Below are 22,593 nucleotides of genomic sequence, written 5' to 3' on the forward strand. Positions count from 1 at the left end.
TCACAATGCTGTCCGTGAAAACAGGAACAGGAGTAGGCCATTTGGCCCCACTGCGCCATTTGGTACGATCCTACTAATTCACTGGCATGGGGGTTCTCACCTAGCACACGGTAGGGGGGGAAGGTGGTCCCTCTTTCTGTCAATTGATAGCCATTGAGGAAGATTCAAGAAATTGCTGCACCTTGGCACTAAAATTGCAATCACACTCAGCAAAATGGGAAATAATGTGCATCATACACAGGCTCTCCGAGTTGAGATGCGTTCTTTTGGACAGAGTAAGAGGAGTAGAGCTCTGTGTCTGATCAATGCCCTAACTCGTCTGAGAGTGTACTGCTGGGGGTAACAGTTTGTAAATACAAGTTCCTAACTGCCCTGGTGCTGAAGTCCGTCCTGTTGAGTGAGATTACAACCGCGTAATGTTACAGTGAACATGTAGAGATTGGTGTGCTGTTGTAACCAGGGAAAACTCACTTTCAGCAATACCTATTTGTTCTTCTGATGTGTTGGCAGATGGCGGATGGTGGACAGCGAGGGTGGTGGTTTAACGAGGTAAATACGCTGGGAAGGAAATCTGTTTCTCCCCATTATTTTTGTACTGATATAGAGGTTGGGTGGGCAATGGAAACTGAGGCAAAATTCAGCGGGAGAGCGTTCATTCATGTCACAACTCCACATTTATACAGCAACTCAAACTTAGTCTCATTGGAAAATATTGTGCAATCTTTGGCCCCTCATGCTCGAGGCAGCTCTTTGAAAGGACTATCAACATAATCTTCCTCATTAACCCTGTATCATTTCCTTTGTCTTAAGTATTTATCTATCCTCACCCCTTTCAAGCAATACTTTTGAATCCACTTCCATCAAACTCCAGATCTGAATAAAAATAATTCTTGCTGTCTCCCTCTGGTCCTTTTGCCAAGTATCTTAAATCTGCGTTCCCTAGTTACCAACCCTCCCACATGTGGGAACAGTTTCTCCCTATCGCCTCAATCAAAATTCCTTACAATCTGGAACACAAGTATATCTTAATTCTGATATTAAGGGCAGAACAAACATCGGAGTTTCTCATTAATTATTACTTGTGATTAACTAAGTCAAGCATTTAGAGGATTTAAAACAAATTAGCATCACTTTTGTCACACATGGTTTTATCTGATCTATAAACTGTATGATTGATAGATTGGTGGCATTAGGGGGCAGATTTCTGAGAATTTTGCAGCTGCTGTTGGAATAAAGTAGATGTTAGCAATTAGTATTTCAGTGTGCTGCTATGAATAATAATTGAAATAAAAACAAATTTGCAGTAGATGGGTGTTGCAATTAATTGCAATGGCTCACTATATCCCCATGATGATGTAATTTATGCTGTAAGAATGCAGGGACATTTGGCCAATTGAACTTGCTTCAGTGACAGCATTGCTGATCTTCTATCTCCAACTCCATTTCCCCAGACTGACCGCATATAAGACCATAGGCTATAGCAGCAGAATTAGAACATTCGGCCCATCAACTCTACTGCACCATTGAATGATGGCTGCTATGTATCTCAACCTCATTCACCCACCTTCTCCCCATCACCCTGGGTCCCCTTACCAAATGTCTTCATTTCCACAGTATCCAAATACCTTGAATATACTCGATGAAGTCAAAAGTCACACAACACCAGGTTGTTTGACTTTGTTCACCCCAATCCAACACCGGCATCTCCATGTCGTACTCAATGAATACACTCTCACCTTTTCGAGTGAGGAATTTCAAATGATTCACAGTTCTCAGTGAAGAAATTTCTCCTCATCTTAGTCTAAATTGTCACCTAATTACTCTGACGTTGTGACCCTGTGATTCAGGTTCCCCACCTCAGAGGAAGGTCCTTTCAGTATCAACCATATTAAGCCGCTTGAGTGTTGTATATGCTGCAATGAGATGAGATCTCTTTCTCGAATCCACTCGATCTCCGCTGATAGGATAATCCGATAAACTGCTGAATGAAACAATTGAATGTTTGGAGTAATTACTGTACGTTGCACAGTTGCATATTTACATAAGTTGCACACTATTCACTCCCTACCTGCTGCATCCTTTCTCTTACGCTTCCTTCTGTTTGCAATTCCTTGCCTTAGAGGCAGTTACTGATTCATACTGGGAGTATGCCTCACACAAGGGACCAGAAACTCTCCCACCTTTCATTCCAAGTGATCACCTCTCAGCTTGGGTTGAGAATTTGCCAATTACGTGGGCATTGCGTGAGGCACCACAATTGTCCTCACCTGACCTCCTTGCGTGGAAACTCCTTGGTGAGTCTTGCCCCACAGTAACTGGGGCAGGAAACAGGAAAGTTCATTGTGCTGCCCTCATTGTTGCCCCAGTAACCAGCACAGACTAGGAACTAAACCATTGTTTCTGCTTGTGCAAACAGTGGGACTTACCCATTGAGATATGTTCATTTGAAAGCAGTTGCTGTTCACTCACAGACAATGTTTTGATTCCGCCCAACAAGTTTAGATCACATGTTGATGATTCACATTGACCCTCAGCTTCACCCTAATTTCTTTGTTCTTTATTTGAAAGCGCTCAGTCTCTCTGCCTGGCCTTGATAAGCTGAGCACGATAGTGATCGGAATAAGTTATTCAGTCCATCAAGCCTGCCCACTCCATTCAGTATGGCCGTGGCTGATCAAACACTTCAATGCCCTTTACCCACACTATCCCCATTACTCTCAATGCCAATGGCAATCCGAAATCTATCAGTCTTTACCTTAGATAAAGTCTGAGTTTCCACAGCCTTCTGTGGTAGACAATTCCAAAGATTCACAAATCTCTCAGTAAAATAAATTTTCCTCATCACGGACCTAAATTCCCCCATCAATCCCTTTTAAGTATTTTGTACGTTTCCATGAGATCGTCTCTTATTCTTCGAAATTCTAGAGAATGCTGGCCCAGTATGCCCAATCTGTCTTCATCGGACATCCCCACCCTCCAGGGAACCAGTCTGGTGAACTTTCATCGCAGTCCTCTGTGGCAGTAACATCTTTCCAGAGATAAGGGAACCAAAACTGCACACACTACTCCAGATGCCCAGAGCCCGAATTCAGTAACAGATTACTTGCCTTGAGTAGAGAATCACACTAAGCTCCTCGACCATTCAATAGGTTGTGGCACATCAGAATAAGATATAATCCAGCGCTCATTACCTTGTACACCTCTATCAAGTTACCTGTCTTCCCCATTCTCTCCAGTGTGAAAAGCCCTAGTTCACTCAACCTCTCTTCATAAGACAAGATACCTCATTATTATAATTAAACATAAATTCAATTAGAGTCCAGATTAGAGTGGTGCTGGAAAAGCACAGCAGGTCAGGCAGCATCCGAGGAGCAGGAAATCGACGTTTCGGGCAAAAGCCCTTCATCAGGAATGAGGACAGGAAGCCTCCAGGGTGGAGAGAGAAATTCAATTAGCCCAACGTGAGTGTTCTTTTTTAGTCTGGGGCCTCGTAAACACAGCATTTGATCAACTTGATGCCCTTTGCTCCTTTTCAAGGCACCCCTCTCTTTCAGGATCCTCAGGGAGGTTCTTAAAAATTGGTCAGACTTTGAGGCAGGCCAAATAAACTCATCACTTCTTCCAGATAGCCATAGAATGGCAGAGCCAAACAGGAGGTCACTCAACCATATTTCTCTGGACCGGTCATTTTAACTTTATTACTCTCACTTCTATGCTCTTCTACCACGGCCCACAATGTCTTTACAAGTCCTGAATCACATACCCTTCACAGAAAGTTTGGAATTATTTAGTATGGAAAATTGTTATTTGTACACAAGACCTCCAGTCGATTTCACTCCCCCTACACCTTTCCCTGTAGCACAGGAAATTTTCCCAATTCATGTATTTAATTTTCAAAGCTGTTTATCAATTATATCCATGTCCTCTGGCTACCAATCCTACCACTGTAATCAGTTTCTGCTTGTCCGCTCCAACAAAACCATTCCCGGCTCCGGGGAGAACCTGTTTCTACAGTCAGTCCACGTCCCTAAAGTTCCGTATCCCCAGTAACATTCTGGAATACCTCCACTACACTGTGCCTAAGACCTTCCTAAAGTATGGTGACCAGAATTGGTCACAGACTGCAGCTGAGGTCCATCCTTTCAAATCCTCAACTTCTCTCAAGTGGATTAATGCACTGTTAATGTTTGGGGGACAACGCCACTAGTTAGTGATGAGGAAGTGATGACCATTTGGCCAGTTAGTCTTGACTGATTGACGATTAACCCCTTGCTTCTACTGTTTTCTGTCTTCCAGCCGATGTTTTCCGTCACCCCAGGCCTTGCGACTAATCCCAACGCAGCTTTCAACCCTTACCTGGGACCCGTCTCCCCCAACCTGGTCCCCGCTGAGATCTTACCCAGCGCACCGATGCTGGTCACGGGGAATCACGCCGTTCCGGTCCACACCGCAGCTGCTGCACAGAAGCTGATGCGAACTGACCGTCTCGAGGTGAGCCTGAAACTTCATATGCAATTCTTTCCTCAAATGCCAAGAAGTCTTGGTGTTTTACGCTGCGAGAATCAACTGTCAATGTGCAATGGCCGAAAATGCAATTGGAAGCAGAAATTGGCATCACCAGAATCAATGAATTATCGCTGAAAGACCCGATAGTCTTATGAGCAAGTTTGGCCTGTCTCTTCTGAAAAATGGCACTGGGGTCACCCAGGGATCAGCAAAACTAGCATCCTTCTTGGGTCATTGATTGGCTTGGTGATGTCAATTAGGCAGCTCTGTGCTTTAATCCATGCTCGTTGGTTAAGGCTCGTCAAGCTCACTTCAGCTAGGCATATTTGTAATGGACCAAACGATTGACAATTGGGTTGCCACAGGTAACAGAACAAGAATCACTGCCAATGATACCCTTTTGGGTAAACAGGTAAGAAATCAACCAAGATAAAAGAAGCTCAGCACAAGCAGAAGGAAAGACTCAGCAAGAGCAGAGGGAACCTGGCCAAATGGAATCAGTGTTGTCGTCAGTATTTCTAAGGTGGCTTCTGCTCCATGCTGGTAAAAACAATGACTGCAGATGCTGAAAATCAAATACTGGATTAGTGGTGCTGGAAGAGCACAGTAGTTCAGGCAGCATCCAAGGAGCAGCGAAATCAATGTTTCGGGCAAAAGCCCTTCCTGATGAAGGGCTTTTGCCCGAAACGTTGATTTCACTGCTCGTTGGATGCTGCCTGAACTGCTGTGCTCTTCCAGCACCACTAATCCAGTATCTGCTCCATGCTGCCCACTGGTGGTGAAAGGCTTGCAGTATAATTTTACATTCCTCACGCTTCCTTATTGGGTGACCTGCACGCAGGCAATGCCATAGAAGAGAGGCAGCCGATTAGGGAGGGCGTCACTTGCCCCATTCATGTGCCACATTCACCCAGGACCAGCATGTAGACTTGGATTGGCTAACCCATTTTTGTCACAGTTCTCACGATTTGGATTTTGTATAAGATGCAAAGTGGTAGTTGATTTGTCAGGCTGGACATTGTTTGCGGGAACTGTAAAATATGTTGCGCGATAGCAATGGTAAACCCATTAATCCTTTAAGGAATCATTTTGTTTTACTCGCATTCAGTGGCAATGATAGAAAGATGAATTTTGTGCAAGTACGTTAGTTCTTTTCTTAACATGGTCATCACGTTAACACATGGTTGTCTGTTGGCAGTGATCCATGTACCTGACCAGTATTAGCTCTGACTTGATCCATAGAACTGCTGTCCTGGAATTAGATAGTTATATGTTCTTATCCAATGTGAAGACTTGAATACAAAACTTGAGACTGAAGGCTTGCTGTGATGTTGATCAGATAAAACTTTCAGCAAAGGCTCTGCCTCCTCTCTCAGGTGGTAATAAAAGGATTTTATTTCAAACGTAAAGTGGCAACAATTTCCTCAGTAATCTGACCAAGGTTTATCCCTCAATCAACAATGAGATTTTTATTATCACATTGCTATCGTAGATACGTGTTGAGTTCTTTTTTATATTCATTCATGGGGCATGTGTTGCTGACTGGAGCAGCATTTATTACCTGTATCTAATTGTCCATCAGAATGTGGTGTTGCATTTTTGAAACAGTGTGGTCTGTTTGAGTAGATGGACCTGCATTGAGGGAACCTGCAGATAGTGGTAGTGTTCCCATGTTCCTGTCTCCCTTGTCCTTCTAGATGGAAGTGTTCATGAGTTTAGAAGGTGGTTTTGATGAATTTCTGAAGTGAAATTTCTAGATGGTGCACACTTGCTGCCCCTGAGCATTGTTGGTAGCAGGAGTAGATGCAATGCCAAACAATAGACTGTTTTATCCTAGATTTTAGGGTGACGATTGATCTGCATTCATCCAGTGCAAATTGACTGCTGCATTTCTTGCATTATGACAGTGACTACTCTTTAAATATACATGATACTCTATAAAATGCTTTGGGACAATCCAAGATCAAGAAGGGCGCTATAGAAATGTAACTTTCTAAAATGTCAACTAATTAGCAACTTTGAAGGTTTTAATATATGGAAGTTTCTTCTAACACAATGTAATAAATCTCAATTAGATCACAGCACTTCTAAGTAGATTTAATTGCCGCACCTTTCTGAAAGAGCAACATATTGTACCAGGGGAACTGTAGGCCCTGTATCCTGTATCCACTCTCAGTCATGATGTTTTCTGGAACTGACGCAGTAAGTAGACTTTTCTTGGAGTGAGTTGTCAAAAGCTGGAATGTTCGGCCTGATGGAAGCATACTGAATAGTAATTTCCAAAAGGCAACTGGATTAAAATTTTAAAAGAATCAAAAATGTTTGCAGGGCTATGGGCAGAGAAAACACAAACAATCTGGAAGAGCCGGCACATCGGGGGGGAAGACTAAAATGTCTCATTTTGTGCTGTAATTTGTTTTAGTTCTGCCTTACTTCAGCATGAAGTCACATGGTTGGAGTGTCAGCCTTTTCTGTTGAACTGGGCTTGCCTCAAATCCTGTGATTCCGCTTTGCATTAGACTTGGCGATCAGAATCAATGCACTCAGTTTTAACTCTGTGTAAGTTGATCAACTTTGAATGAGTTAAATATCGCCTGGATTACGGAAGCGAGGCGAGTGTTTTGAGTCAGGAGATCAAAATTTTTTTTGGAGTGTAGGGGCAATACAACTTTAAGAGTGACCTACAGGGCTAACACTGTCCAACAGCCAGGTCAGATATTGTTATCCAGGGTTTTCTCTGCTTCTGTTAAGAGGATCTGCCAAGACGTGGCTTGGCTGGTGGTGAGAAGGGCTCTGCCTGTGAGATCCTTTATGCACGTCCGGACTCTCTGCCGCACCGCACGCTGCCCTCGAAGTGGCTGCGGGGGGGACGAGACTGTCACACACCTCCTTCTGGAATGTGCCTATGCAGAGGAAGTCTGGAGAGGAATGCAGTGGTGCTTGTCGAGGTTCGTCCCGAGCAGCGCCGTGACGCGGGACTCCGTGCTCTACGGCCTGTTCCCCGGGACTCACACCGAGACGAACATTAACTGCGCCTGGAGGATCATCAACTCGGTGAAGGACGCTCTCTGGGCGGTCCGAAACCTGTTGATCTTCCAGCTGAAGGAGTTGACCCCGACCGAGTGTTGCAGACTGGCACATTCCAAGGTCCAAGACTACGTGTTGAGGGACGCGCTGAAGCTTGGGGCAGCTGCCGCCAAGGCGCGGTGGGGAAAGACCACTGTGTAAGATCGGCCTGCCGAAAGAAGAACAGGGGGCCCATACAGATGTTTTTTTGGGCTCTGCTGATGCCTCAGCCAAATATATGTATATATACAAGATTGAAAAAATGCACAGGATTGTAAAGGACAAGAATAAAGTCGAATCTGTGTTTGTAAATATGGACATATGTATGGCATGATCCAATGTACAGACCATCAAATCATTTATGAATAAAGTATATTTTTGAAATAAAAAAAAAAATCTGCTGATGAGAGAGAGAAAGAGGAAAAAAAAAGAGAGAAACAGCAAAGCAGAATTTGCTGGAGTTTTTCAGAGCCATAGCATTACGACATATATTTCATAGCAGAAAAAGACACATTTCCTTTCTGAATGGTGAGGTAAATTTAAAAGTAAACATTGTGGCAGCTTCTGATTGTTTAAAAATTCCACAGAGGCAATTATGTAATAGCTGGAACATAACGCATGGGAGAGTCATGGAGTTGCAATTAAAAATAAGGTGGTGCTGGAGACGAGCCGAATGACTGGAAAAACATGGAACACAAACAAAAGCTTCTGGAAAAGCCCAGCAGGGCGAGCAGCATCTATGAAGATGGTTTCTCTTCATTTGGCTTCTCTCCAGCACTACCTTATTTTTGTAATTATCTCGCTGCCTTATTTAATCAGATTTTAGGGCCATCCCTTCAGTTGTATTCAGCTATTGACATTTTACTCTCACTGTCTAATATCCATGGTCACCTGCAGAGACTTATTATCTGACACTCCCCTCACACCATTTGAATGATACCTTGATCTCTCTGCCTATAAATTCAGTGCCTGTGTGCTTCTCCCTCACCACCTGATGAAGGAGCAGCGCTCAAAAAGCATGTGATTTCAAGTAAACCCTTTTGGAATATAACCTGGTGTTGTCTGACTTCCGACTTGGTCCACCTCAGTCCAACACTGGCACCTCCGCATCAAAGGGAGACCAGATCTGAACACATTACTCCAGAAGAGACCTCAGTTGAGTTGAAAACTAGGATGCAATTTGTAAAATTGATGTTTCTGAACCGGAAGGCAGTGCACAATTGAATAGGGCTTGGGTTGACGTCACAACTATTTGCTCCTGGTTATAGATTCCAAGTGAAGATACAAACCAGTTGAATTTGGTACTTGAGGAATCCAGATTCACGTTATACTATGAGGCATTGTGATTCATATCATTCCTCTTCTTTGACCTATGCTAAACTAAACACAGCTGTGTTAAGCCCCACCATAAACATGAACCTTTGCATTAAAGGGGTGGTATGGTGGCTCAGTGGGCAGCACTGCTATCTCACAGTGCCAGGAACCCAGGTTCAATTCCCGACTCGGGTGACTGTGTGTGCATGGAGTTTGCACATTCCCCCCGTTTGCGTGGGTGTCCTCTGGGTGCTCCGGTTTCCTCCCACTAACCAAAGATGTGCAGGTTAGGTGAATTGGCCGTGCTGAATTGCCCATCATGTTCAGGGGTGTGTGTTGGCTAGGCGCATTAGTCAGGGGTAAACGCTGAGTAGGAGTGGAATAGGTTACTCTTTGGAGTAGACTTGTTGGGCCAAAAGGCCTATTTCTGCACAGTAGGAATTCCAAAGATAGAAAGTGCATCATTCTTCCCTCAAATACACTTAACAATAAACACGGTTAATTAGGCAGGGACACACTCATTGTAAATGTAAATTATGTCCTGTTTCTGTAGCTTTATTGAGAATGGATTTTGTACGCAGTCAGCACAGATGTAATGCACAACATCAGCACGCACTCACAGAGCAACTTAGCTGCCATAACAACTTGCAGCCTTCCTGAACATCGTAAAACATTCTCAAGACACGTCACAAGAATATTATCAAATACAATTTAGCACTGTGCCACATCTGGAACTTGGTCAAAGTTTATCAGACAGTGGTTCTAGGATGTGTCTTGGAAGACAGACTCACAATCCCAGAATTCCCTCCCTCGTGGAATAATGGGTCAGCCCTGCAGCGGTTCAAGATGGCAGCTCCCCATCACCTTCTCAAAGGGTAACTAGGGATGGGCAATAAATTCTGGCCAGCCAATGGTGCCTAATCCAACAAATGAATAAATAATTTAAAAATAGGGAGGCGCAGAGGTTTAGGGAGGGAAGCTCAGAGCCTAAGACCTGAGCAGCTAAAGGCCAGTGCAGCGACAGATTCCACTATGCTTCACTATAATGGGAAGATACGGAGAGCCAGCAGGAATTATGAGAGGGATGTTGTCAATGGGGGAATGGAGAAACGGAAGAAACATTTTCGAAGTTCCTGATGGGTGAAGAATCTGTCAATAAGAGCCATCGACGAGAGAGGGTAGGACATGGACCAGATAGAAACAATGTGAGGGTGCAAATATTTTTCAAACTGATGGTTGCTTCTGCAAGATATTTGCGAGCAAAACTAGTATTTATTGTTCATCTCCAGCTGCTGTTGAGAAGATAATGATGGGTTGCCTTCTTGAACCTCTGTAGCCTCCCTGGTGAAACTGATATTAGATGGGAGTTATAAGATGTTGTGTTGATCAGATCCAAAAGCCAATCTGTTGCAGCAACAGCGTTGTGAACATTGTTGCTTCTGGTGCCATCCCCTCTACTCTGTGTTGCTGTTCAATTCCAGTTGCAAACTTGACTTGTTTAGTCGGCGTTTTTCCAGTCCATTTGAGAAATGATCTGGAAAAGCACATTGTTCAAAAAAAAGGTCAAATCTCCAGTTTTAGCAATTAACCAGGACAGGAATAAAATACAGTTTGAGGAGGGAGAGTTGATCCCTACCTGGTATGAAAAGGTAAAAAAAAAGAGAAGAATTGGCAGATCATGTTTGCAGAGGTGGTGACCCAGTGGTATTATTGCTAGACTGTTAATCCAGAAACCCAGGTAATGTTCCAGGGATCCATCTGCCATAAATCAGAAAATAAAAATCAGGAACTAAGAGTCCAATGGTGACCATGAAACCATTGTCAATTGTTAGAAAACCCATCTGGATTCAAGAATGTACTTCAGGGAATAAAACTGCTATTCTTAGCTAGTCTGGCCTACATGTGACTCCAGAGGCATTTGGAAGGGTATATGAATAGGAAGGGTTTGGAGGGATATGGGCCGGGTGCTGGCAGATGGGACTAGATTGGGTTGGGATATCTGGTCACCATGGACGGGTTGAACCGAAGGGTCTGTTTCCATGCTGTACATCTCTATGACTCTATGACCCACAGCAATTTACTTTCTGTTCATTTGTGGGATGTGAATACTGAATGGCCTGGACAGAGTGGATGTTGGGAAGATGTTTCCATTGGTAGGAGAGACGAGGACCCGAGGGCATAGCCTTAGAGTAAAGGCAACACCCTTCAGAATGGAGATAAGGAGAAACTTCTTCAGCTAGAGAGTGGGGAATCTATGGAATTCATTGCCACAGAAGGCTGTGGAGGCCAGGATTTGAGTATATTTAAGACTGAGATAGATAGGTTCTTGATTATCAAAGGGATCAAGGGTTACAAGGAGGAAGTGAGAGAATGGGGTTGAAAAACTTATCAGCCGTGATTAAACGGTGGAGCAGACTCAATGGGTTGAATGGCCTAATTTCTGCTCCTATATCTTATGGTCTTATGTTGAGCATTGCTGACTGAGCAGCGTTTATTGCCCATCCCTAATTGCCCTTGAGAAGGTGGTGGTGCGGCCTTTTTGAACCCTACAGTCCATCTGCTGTAGGTTGACCCACATGCCCTGAGGGAGGCAATTCCAAGATATTGTCCCAGTGACAGTGAAGGACATATTTCCAAGTCAGGATGGTGAGTGGCTTGGAGGGGAAGTCGAAGGTGAAGGTGTTCCCATGTCTTGTCATTCTAGATGATGGCGGTCATGGGTTTGGAAGGTGCTATCTGAGGACCTTTGACCAATTTCCAATTTGGAATTTCCATTTCCAATCAATTTTTTTGATTCTTAACTGCCCTCTGGGCAATTAGGGATGGTCAATAAACACTGGCCTGGCCAGTAACACCTAAATCCTGTGAAAGAATCATCTCCATTGACTTCACTCATTGTATTCGATTGTGCAAAGTCCCAATTATGCTGCTGGTTTATCCATGTAGAAGGCCGTAAATGATACGAACGTTAAGAATTAAATGTAAGAATAGGTCAAACTCAGCCCCTCAAATCCATTCTGCCATTCAATAAGGTCATATTTGATCTAATTACTCTGCATTTCCACCTATCACCAATGACCTTTCACCCCCACTTTGCTTGTCAAGAAATCTGTCTGCTCAAGGGCAAATATTGCAGATGCTGGGTATCTGAAAAAAAAACAGAAATTACTGGAGAAACTCAGCGGGTCTGGCAGCATCTGTGGAGAGAGCACAGGGTTAATTATGAGTCTTGTTTTATTCTCCCTTAGAAATAAGAGGAGCAGGGAAGTGGTGTTTTTTATGCTGATGGAGGAGGAGGAGAAAGTGGAACAGATTGTGATGGGCTTTTTTATTCATTCATGGGATGTGGGTGCTGCTGGCTGGGCCAGGATATACTGCCCATCCCTAATTACCCAGAGGGCAGTTAAGAGTCAAGCACATGGCTGTGGTTGCAGTCACATGTAGGCCAGACGAGGTGAGGATCCCAGTTTCCTTCCCTAATAGGCATGAGTGAACCAGATGGGTTTTCCCCGATGTTTGGCGATGGATTCATAGTCGTCATTCGTCTCTTAATTCCACGTTTTACTGGTACACTGGTAAAAGACAAAAAAGGAGTGTCAATGGGGCTGAGGGAGAGTTGGAGAAGTAAAATGGGTATAAATGAAGGAGTAAAAAGGAGAAAATCAACTCACTCTGCTGATAGCAAAGTTGACAAGACCTGGGCGGGGGGTGGGGGTGGGGGGGGGGGGGTATGGGGGAGGTGTTGGGGTGGGAGGTGTAAAAAGACAGAAGTCGTCCTTGAAGTTGAGGAACCTAATATTGAGTCTTAGAGGCTATAACCTGCCAAAGTGGAGAATAAGGTGTTGTTCCTCCAGCAAGGTGCTTAATTGAAAAGGCACAAATATATCGACCTCTGCTTTAAAAATATTTAAAGATACTGATCCCACTGCCTTTGAGGAAGAGAGTTCCAAAGACTCACGACCCTCCGTGAGACAAAACAATTCCCTCTTATCTTCTCATTTAGACAGACCCTTATTTTTAAACAGTATTAGTCTGTCTTCCCTGGAGCATCGGAGGCTGAGCAGTGACCTTATAGAGGTTTATAACATCATGACGGGCATGGATAGGATAAATGGACAAGGTCTTTTCCCTGGGGTAGGGGAGTCAAGAACTAGAGACCATAGGTTTAAGGTGAGAGGGGAAAGATATAAAAGGGTCTTAAGGGACAACTTTTTCACAGAGGGTGGTGCATGTGTGGAATGAGCTGCCAGAGGAAGTGGTGGATGCTCGTACAATTACAACATTTAAAAGGCATCTGGATATGTTTATGAATAGAAAGGGTTTAGAGGGATATGGGACAAATGCTGGAAAATGGGATTAGATTTACACAGGATATATAGTCAGCATGGATGAGTTGGACCGACAGGTCTGTTTCCGTGCTGTACATCTCTATAATTCAATGACTTCTCGTTCTAAGATCCCCCATAAGTAGAATCATCCTTTTCACATCATCCTGTCAAGATCCCAGTGTCCCCTGGCCCTCCCCATGAGGAGAGATTGAGTGGACTACACCTACGTTTCTTAGAATTTAGAAGAATAAAAGTTGACCTCATTGAAATATGGAACATTCTTCAAGAAGGTAGAATCTGGAAGGATGTTTCCACTGACTGGGGAGTCTAGAATAGGTGCCGTGATCTCAGATAAGTGAGTTTCATTCTTTGGGACTGAGATCCCAAAAGGAAAAATCTTTTCCACTCAAGGGGTTGGTGAATCTTATGGAATTTTCTACCACAAATGACTGTCACTGAATATATCAAGACGCAGATTGATAGAATGTTGGAACTCAAATAATTGAAGTTATTACTGATGGAATTGAGCTGGAAAATCAGCCTGAGCGGATTCAAAGTGTCAGTTGACCTACTCCCTTCTGTATTTCATACATTCTGTGCTACCGAGGCTATGGAGGTCAATTAGCTCAGTTGGCTGGACAGCTGGTTGACAATGCAGAGTGATACTAACTTCGTGGGTTTAATTCCTGTATCAGCTGAGGTTACTATCAAAGTCCCTCCTTCTCAACATTGCCCCTTCCTTGAGGTGTGGTGACCCTCAGATTAAGTCACCCCTAATCATCTCCCTCTAATGAGAGAGCAACCCTCTGGGGACTTTCCCTTTACATTTATAGCTGCCCTACTCCATCCTCATCCAGCATACATTTTTGAATATTGATGAAAATTCACTTGTTCCCTATATTTCCCACAATCCCATGCTTCCTTTGGTGTTCTGTTCAAGAGAAATGGCTAAGTGTTCACATTAAAAGGTGTTTCTTAAGCTGCCTAAATCCCACGACACAGACTTAAACGTATCACAGACATTTTTCTCTTTTGGTTTGGTATCAAATGAAGCAAATGCGTGTTAGCCTTTGTGACTATTCATGGTGAGGAATGAGTTGTAATATCTAGGCAGACAACTCGTGCATAGATCTAGACCCTTGATGGTCACGACATCTTCAATATTTATCTGAGGCTAAAACAGATGTAATAACAATATTTTCATTGAAGGGTAGTGTGTTAAAGTTTTTGGATCACAAGTTTCTGCCTCCAAGCGCTTTAAACTATTGCTGTGTCTATGATATCTCCATGTTGATCAGCAGAATTTAGGCGCTTACTTAAATATTGCACCTCATCCTTTCTCTCCAGTTGAAAGGCTCTTTCTGAAAGTAAATCTTCCAATTGACTTGCTCCACAATGTTGGAACACACCTCTGGAGCAGATGAGACTTAAACTCATCACACCTGCCTTTGAGATGGGGCCACTACTCATTCTGGACCTTCTGTCAACATGTTGAGAAACATGAAAGGCTATATCATAAATTGATCCACTAAGGGGTTAGCACTGCTGCTTCACAGCGCCAGGGACGGGGGTTCAAGTCCACCCTCAGGCAACTGTCTGTGTGGAGTTTGCACATTTTCCCCGTGTCTGCGCGGGTTTCCTCTGGGTGCTCCGGTTTCCTTCCACAGTCCAAAAGATGAGCAGGTCAGGTGAATTGGCCACGCTAAATTGCCCATAGTGTTAGGTGCATTAGTCAGAGGGAATTGAGTCTGGGTGGGTTACTCTTCGGAGGGTCGGTGTGGACTTGTTGGGCTGAAGGGCCTGTTTCCATGCGGTACTGAATCTAATCTGACCGAACCAGAGATGAGACATGTTCAGTTAGCAACTGTAACTATAGTAACAGTAAGGGCACACATATTAGATTCAGTTCCCCATAAGGAACAAGGAAAATTTACAGCCCAGGAACAGGCCCTTCGGCCCTCCAAGCCTGAGCTGATCCAAATCTACTGTCTCAACCTGTTGGTCAATTCTTAAGCATCTGTATCCCTCTGCTCCCCACCTGCTCATGCATCTGTCCAGACGCATCTTAAATGAATCTACCGTGCCTGCCTCTACCATCTCTGCTGGCAACACGTTCCAAATGCCCACCACCCTCTGTGTGAAGTACTTGCCGCGTGTATCCCCCTTAAACTTTCCACCTCTCACCATGAAAGCATGACCTCTCATTATTGAATCCTTCACCCTGGGAAAAAGCTTGTCTCTATCCACCGTGTCTATACCCTTCATGATTTTGTAAACCTCAATCAGGTCCCCCCTCAATCTCCTTTTTTCTAGTGAAAAAACCTAACCTACTCACCTGTCTTCATAGCTAGCATCTTCCATACCAGGCAACATCCTCGTAAACCTTCTCTGCACCCTCTCCAAAGCGTCCACATCCTTTTGGTAATGTGGTAACCAGTATGGGCGGCACGGTGGCACAGTGGTTAGCACTGCTGCCTCACAGTGCCAGAGACCCCGGTTCAATTCCCGCCTCAGGCGACTAACTGTGTGGAGTTTGCACATTCTCCCCGTGTCTGCATGGGTTTCCTCCGGGTGTTTCGGTTTCCTCCCACAGTCCAAAGGATGTGCAGGTTAGGTGAATTGGCCATGCTAAAATTGCCCGTAGTGTTAGGTAAGGAGTAAATGTAGGGGTATGGGTGGGTTGCGCTTCGGCGGGGCGGTGTAACTTGTTGGGCCGAAGGGCCTGTTTCCACACTGTAAGTAATCTAATCTAGAACTGTACACAGTATTTTACGTGCAGCCGAACCAATGTCTTGTACAATTTTAACATGACTTGCCAGCTCTTATACTCAATACCCCGTCCAATGAAGGCAAGCATACTATATGCCTTCTTGACCACTCTATCCACTTGTGCAGCAACCTTCAGGGTACAATGGACCTGCTCTCCCAGATCTCTCTGCCCATATTTAAAAGGAGGTCAAATCTTTTAGTCATGTTCACCAGATAGTTCAGGAAGTGCATGTATGTAGATGTGGAGTGGGAACAGTTTTGTTTTAGTTGCCACATCCCTCCCCATAACTAAATAAACCGTTGCTTCTTAATTTTTCTAATTTAAACTATTTTTGCCAAATCGGTCTGGTCAGAGATATCATTACACATCTGTGGAATGGGTGAGAGTTGAACCTGGGTCTTTTGGTCCTGGGGAAGGGGTGTTGCCACTGTGCCAAAGGAGAGCTCTTTGTGATGTTAAGTGAGGGATAGTCACTAGTCAGAGTTTTTTGAGTTATTGCTGTTGTATTAATGGTTATTTCAGGCACACAGTGAGTTTGATGGGAGGAAGTTTGAATTTATCACTGGACTAAGAGTTAGAATAAAAGAGAAATGTCATAAAAGCCAGAGGCCAGTTACAAGTACCTTCTTATATGCAGCAAGAGATGATGGAATGTGCTGCTGGAAAGGGTTATAACAGGAACAAATTAACTAGCAACTTGCCAAATGAAGTTGGAAAATTACCTAAACAAAATAAAAATCTAAAGATGTTCGAAATTGGAAACAGGAACAGAAATTGCTGGTAAAACTCATCAGGTCTGGCAGCTTCTGTAGAGAAAAAACAGAGTTACCGTTTTGAGTCCAGAACCTGAGGACTACATTTCTGGCAAAGGGTGGCTAGACCTGGAGATGTCAAATCTCTTTCCTTTCCGCAGGTGCTGCTGAGTTTTTCCCAGTAATTTCTGTGTCCGTTTTGGAAAATTACCTGCAAGGGAATGGGATTAATTTGGTAGCTTTTTCAAAGGAACAGTACAAGCACGTTAGGGGGTGACTGGCCTCCTCCTGTACTCTGAAAGGCCCAGTTTGTTGAAGGAGAGGACTTGCGGTATGAATTTCCTTCATCCCGCAAGTATGTGTCACAATCAGCTCTTTGAGACAATTGTAACTTGTCCAAAGAAAAGGGAATTTTTTGGCAAAGTGGGTGACTGCAGACACCTGTGAACATTTCCAGTGCGGTGTTCCTCAGTGCTGACAGACTGCTGCCACCCAGTGTCAGGGATGAGAATTACCGGCAAGGAAGCCACCATTTGGCAACCCTTTAAAAATTATTAGCTGCCTCCTGCTGGTGGTCATCCCAGGGTCAGGAGACACGGCAGGTTCCACTTGGTAAATGTTGGTAGCGTGTTTTTTATGAGATGGAGTACTGAATAGTAAATAACATGGTGGAAGTATCGATAGATGATTAACCGGGGTTCCACGCAGTCAATTATTTGCCAGTGCTGCTGTCAAGTCTGCAAACTTTCAGCATTTGTCTCTACTTTCCCCTCATCAATACTGCCCTTCCATTTGCTCGTATTCTTTCTATCTCTGTTTCACTGTCATACAATGATTTTGCAGGATCATTGCAGTATGACTGAAGATGTTTCACAGTGAGTACACCATTTGAATTCTCTCTCGCTCTCCCTATTCTTCTGGGCATTTTGTATTTGTTGTGGTTTCAATCTCATAAAGAGATGATTGTATATAAGTATCTTGAGTATTCGCCCAAACTCTGTAAAGGTGATCCAGCTACCGCATTTTACCCTCAGGCTCAACCTTTATTCCCATTTGAGTCAACTGGAAAATAATTCGAGCAAAGTCTAATATTGACAGTCAATGAAAGCCACTTTTGCAAGCAAGAAAGTAGCAGTTATTCTCTAACAATGGCAGACAGGAAGAGGTCAGGCTGATCCACCCAGCCTGTCCCACACGATTGTGATCCCTTGTGACAGTAGGGGATGGAATTCAGGGGAGGCCACATTGAGGTCTCAGTGGCTGGTTGGAGAGCCGCCAGTACCCCCGGTCTGTCCTATTTATGGGCAGACCATGCTACCTGTGCCATTTACCTACTTGGCTCAAGGATCAAGGGCCTAGAGCTGCCAATAACTCCAGTGTATGCAGCAGCGCCACCAAGTGGACAGTGGCTGCTACAGGCACTACATACACCCAAGGCCTCAGAACCAGGAGGGATCCAGTCATGGGGCAGTAATGGCAGAGGTGGTGTCACCCATGGTTTTATTGGGGGCAGGGGGGTGGTAGGCAGCTAGAGAGGCAGGGTTTCTGTGCTCTTCCCTCTTTCTGATACTGGATCCCTTTGTCAGAAGTTGAGTACTTTTGTACAAAGGGCAATCCCCTCCCTTCGCACCCACCCCTCTCAATGCCCATAAATAAAAGAGTCAGACTTTGCCTGTCATGACCTCCCTGTGGTAAATTTCCCACTGAAGGTGCGATGAAATATGCCGGGGCCCGTGTGAGATTGGCTTCCTCCAGCACCACAACCTCTCCCATATTCCAACTCTAACCTCTTGCTCATTTCCCCCTTTCTTCACCCCTCCGAAAGGTGAAATCTCTCTCTTCCTCTCTCCTCAGTCAAGACCTGACTTAAAACTTTACCACCTTGACTAAACCTTGCTTCAGCGTCACTTTATGTCGAGTAACTCCTTCCATGAAGCACCTTATGGAAATTCTACAATGTTAACCAAACTGAATTACTGCTAGTTGTTGTAGCTCCCATTTGTTGAAGTTGGTTCATACATACAAGCAAGGAATAAGCGTAGGCCACTTAGTCCACTCATATATTCAATACGATCATGAGTGCTCTGATCTTAACTTTAGCTCTACATGCCTACATCTCCCCGACAATCTTTCATCCCCTGGGACGCCAGCCTGGCGCTGTGCATCTACTGGTGTCTTTGATTTGAAACCAGTTAAATTCCTGGAGGAATCTGATCTCAGGCAAGGTGACAATAGATTGTCTACAGTTCAGAGTCCAGTCTCTCTCCAGTTACCCCCTGCATGAGGCCATGTCTGCGTGGACCATAGGTGAGGACTGCAAGCCATTCACCAATGAGCAAGCAGCATGAGGAGACACTACCCAGACCCACAAGTAAAGAGTCACCAGTTGTGTGAGGTCCACTCACAAGATTCAGCTGCCCATGAAGAGATGAGATTGAGTCACTATGAGAGGAACAGGACAAGGGACAGAATAGGTTCCTTTGTGGGCTGTATAACCATTCTACTCTTAAAAACACAAATATTCTCCAAGGGGCTTAAAGGTGGGAAAATGGGGTTGAAAAACCTATCATGCATGATTGAATGGCAGAGCAGACTCATTGGGCTGAATGGCCTAATTCCTGCTCTAGTGTCATGTACGGATTGACTAAATATGCAAGCTGGAGGCTTGCTGCCTCTTACAGACATAGAATGTTTTATTGAGTTTTGCACCTCGGCCGATACAATTAGTATGTGCAGCACTGAGCACGTTTCTCCTGCAGAACCAGTCTTCAATCTCTGTGCTGCAGTATTCCCTCTCCGGGGACACCACTCATTCAAGTGGAACACACGACTCATGGCTTTAAGCTGCAATTAATGTCATTCAAATAATACGCGTACAACACGTGACTGCGCACACACACACACACAAATACACGCACATACGGATAGCAACTGCTGTTTATATAGCAGTGTGACCGAATGAAACACTAAGAGGTGTTTCACAGGAGCATCCTAAAACAAAATATGACACTGAAACATGTAGAGGACAGGATAAATTTCAATGTCAGAAAGGTGGAGGTACATTTTAAGTCGGCAAGTGAGCTGGAGTGTTAGCATGAGTGATAGACCGTAGGACCATCAATGGTGGGAGTGTTAAATCCAGGGATACACCAGAGGCTCATGTTAGAGGACCACAGATCCCATGAGGGTTGTAGGGCTGAAGGAGATTCCTGGCATAAGGAGGGCCGAGCCCATGGTGGGGGTTTATAAACACGAACGGGAATCTTAAAATCAAGATTTTTGTTTCACTCGGGAGCCAGTGTAGGTCTGGAATTGTATCAGCGATCTAATACTACAGTGTGTGAAATAAAAACAGAAACAGCGGGAGGAACTCAGCAGGTTTGGCAGCACCTGTGGGGAGAGAAACAGAGTAAGCCTTTGCTGTCCAGTGCCCCTTCATCAGAACTCAGTGTTGGGTGAGCAGGACTGACTATTGGTTATGACAGAGTCAAGAGTGTGGTGCTGGAAAAGCACAGCAGGTCAGGCAGCATCTGAGGAGCAGGAGAATCAACATTTCTGGCAAAAGTTACACAGGCAGAGAGATTTGGATGATCTAAGATTAGATTAGATTCCCTACAGTTTGGAAACAGGCCCTTCAGCCCAACAAGTTCACATTGATCCTCCGAAGAGCAACCCACCCAGACCTATTCCCCTACATTCACCCCTGACTAATGCACCTAACACTATGTATAATTTAGCATGGTCAATTCACCTAACCTGTACATCTTTGGACTGTGCGAGGAAACCGGAGCACCCAGAGGAAACCCACACAGACACGGGGAGAATGTGCAAACTCCACACAGATAGTTGCCCGAGGTGGGAATTGAATCTGGGTCCCTGGCAGCAGTGCTAACCACTGTGCCACAGTGCCATCCTGGTTTTAAGAAGAATATAGTGTGGGAGAACCTGGAATGAGTGGCGTCTACAGCTAACTGAAGCATAAACAGCCTGAGATAAATTGAAATCAGACCATGTTCCGGGATTGTGGGAGCAGTAAGAGGTGCACTTGGTGATGATGAAATTCAGAAGCTCGTTTCCTGGTCAGTGAGAGGTCAGAATCGTAAATGGATGAACTTAATAACAGACTGTTGCCTGGGGGAGGGCCAAAGTCAGCAGTTGTAATCAGAACCATCAAACTCAATGACTTTCGTCCTCCTGATAATTAATCAGACAGAGACTTCCACTTATTCGGGTACACAGTGTGATAAATCCACAGCAGTGGAGAGACGTTATGATGAAGCTGAACTGGGCTCTGTCAGTGTACACGTGAAACCACCAGGTTTTGCCCAAGGTGTCATCATCCAAGTACACAGAGACCACACACGTTAAACACACTGAGAGATCCAATCTGAGTACCAACATCAAAAACAAAATCTTTCTTACTGTGTAATATTGTCAAAATGTTGGAGCGTTTACCACAAGCAGAGTTCCTTTATGAACCTACGACCTCTGACCTGTAACTATAGAGGGTTATTGCAACATGTCTCACTGAGAATGCTGATTCCTAAGGTGCTGGTTTAAATAAGGTTTACTGCATTCCCACTCCCATACCCATTGGGACCTCTAACTGAACAATTAATACAGAAAGTCAACAGCCAAGGGAACTGAGGTTCTCTTCAGCAGCAGTCAGACATGAAAGGTTAGTCTGGTGACAGGAACTATCTCTTCACTGACCTTTATCGACAGCAATATTTAGTCAGTCCATCTTCTCATCCCTCTCAAGTCAAGGTGACACAATACAGGACTAATTCTCCAGCGTACCTTTCAGAAAAAAGTCAGGCACTGTTGCAATGCTTTTATTTATTTGTAAATGTGATGCTGGCATCCCTAGTGTTATCATTTCATCAGACTGTGGATCTGCAAAATAATAGGACTTTTCAAACATGAGAAAGTTATTGTGACGTTATTAAGATTAAGAACAGGATTGAGTAGTTTTAAGTATAGATTACCTTTGATCTAATTGCATGATATTGTGTTTGCTCTTTGATAATCACTGAGGGTTCAGCGATGAAGTGAGGGATTCAGCAATGAAGGGATGGTAGATCCTCTCTTATTGAATTGCCTGGTATTTGTGTGATATCTATGGTCCTTGCCATTTACTAGCCCAGGCTTGGCTGTGATTTAAATCTTGCTGCCTGTAGGAATGGACAGCTTTGTTATCTAGTTAACGCTATGCTTCCCCAACCTCCTGTCAGTCTTCCATCCCTTTCGTCAGCAACTGACTATCCGAGTCCTGCGAAATGTGCGGACGCAATGGGCAAAATATTCCCAGTTCCTAAGTTGGGAATGGTGGAAGTGGATGGACTGGTGGAAATGGTCAGGAGAATAGGGAAGCTGCTGCATCAGGATGACTTCCAGAGGTATTCCCACCGTCAGGAATGTTTACGAGGAAAATCAGGGACCTGGATCAGCTGTTACATTCTTCTGTTTCAAGCTTGCACTCCAATCGTGCAACACATTAGTAAAACAGTAATGTGTATCTTCTATCTGATGATCAGACCATATACATACGCTGTTAGCTTGGTGAGTGAGGAATACTGTAGAGATACGTTGTTAATTTGGTGAGTGTAGAACATTGTAGACATACACTGTTAATTGGGTCAGTGTGGATACTGTATCCATATGTTGTTAACATGGTGAGTGTCCGCATTCGTTCACTGCTGTTATAGACTGAGTCTGGGACTACTACAGCACATCCTGGCTCAGCAGCAGTAAGCGATAATAGTTTAAGATATGTACCCTCTGAAAGGTACATGTTCATCACATCCCAAGGTGGTGGGCTCCAGATTTTTAACTGGTCAGGTCTCCCATTAGGAGT

The 22,593-nt window shown here is 44.3% G+C and overlaps 1 protein-coding gene across 14 annotated transcripts in view; it reads left to right on the plus strand.

Moving 5' to 3' along the window:
* mbnl1 (muscleblind-like splicing regulator 1) overlaps window positions 1-22,593 on the plus strand; it is a 746,553-nt gene that overhangs the window by 684,936 nt on the left and 39,024 nt on the right. For 9 of the 14 annotated variants that reach the window (XM_072572067.1, XM_072572076.1, XM_072572068.1 and 6 more), the window contains 2 exons: window positions 511-549; window positions 4,297-4,491. In XM_072572067.1, coding sequence (XP_072428168.1) covers window positions 511-549; window positions 4,297-4,491 — 234 coding nt within the window. The remainder of the gene's footprint in view (window positions 1-510; window positions 550-4,296; window positions 4,492-22,593) is intronic. The other 5 variants (XM_072572071.1, XM_072572069.1, XM_072572074.1 and 2 more) reach the window with 1 other exon arrangement.

Source organism: Chiloscyllium punctatum, chromosome 6 (genome assembly GCF_047496795.1).
Source record: "Chiloscyllium punctatum isolate Juve2018m chromosome 6, sChiPun1.3, whole genome shotgun sequence".
NCBI lineage: Eukaryota > Metazoa > Chordata > Chondrichthyes > Orectolobiformes > Hemiscylliidae > Chiloscyllium > Chiloscyllium punctatum.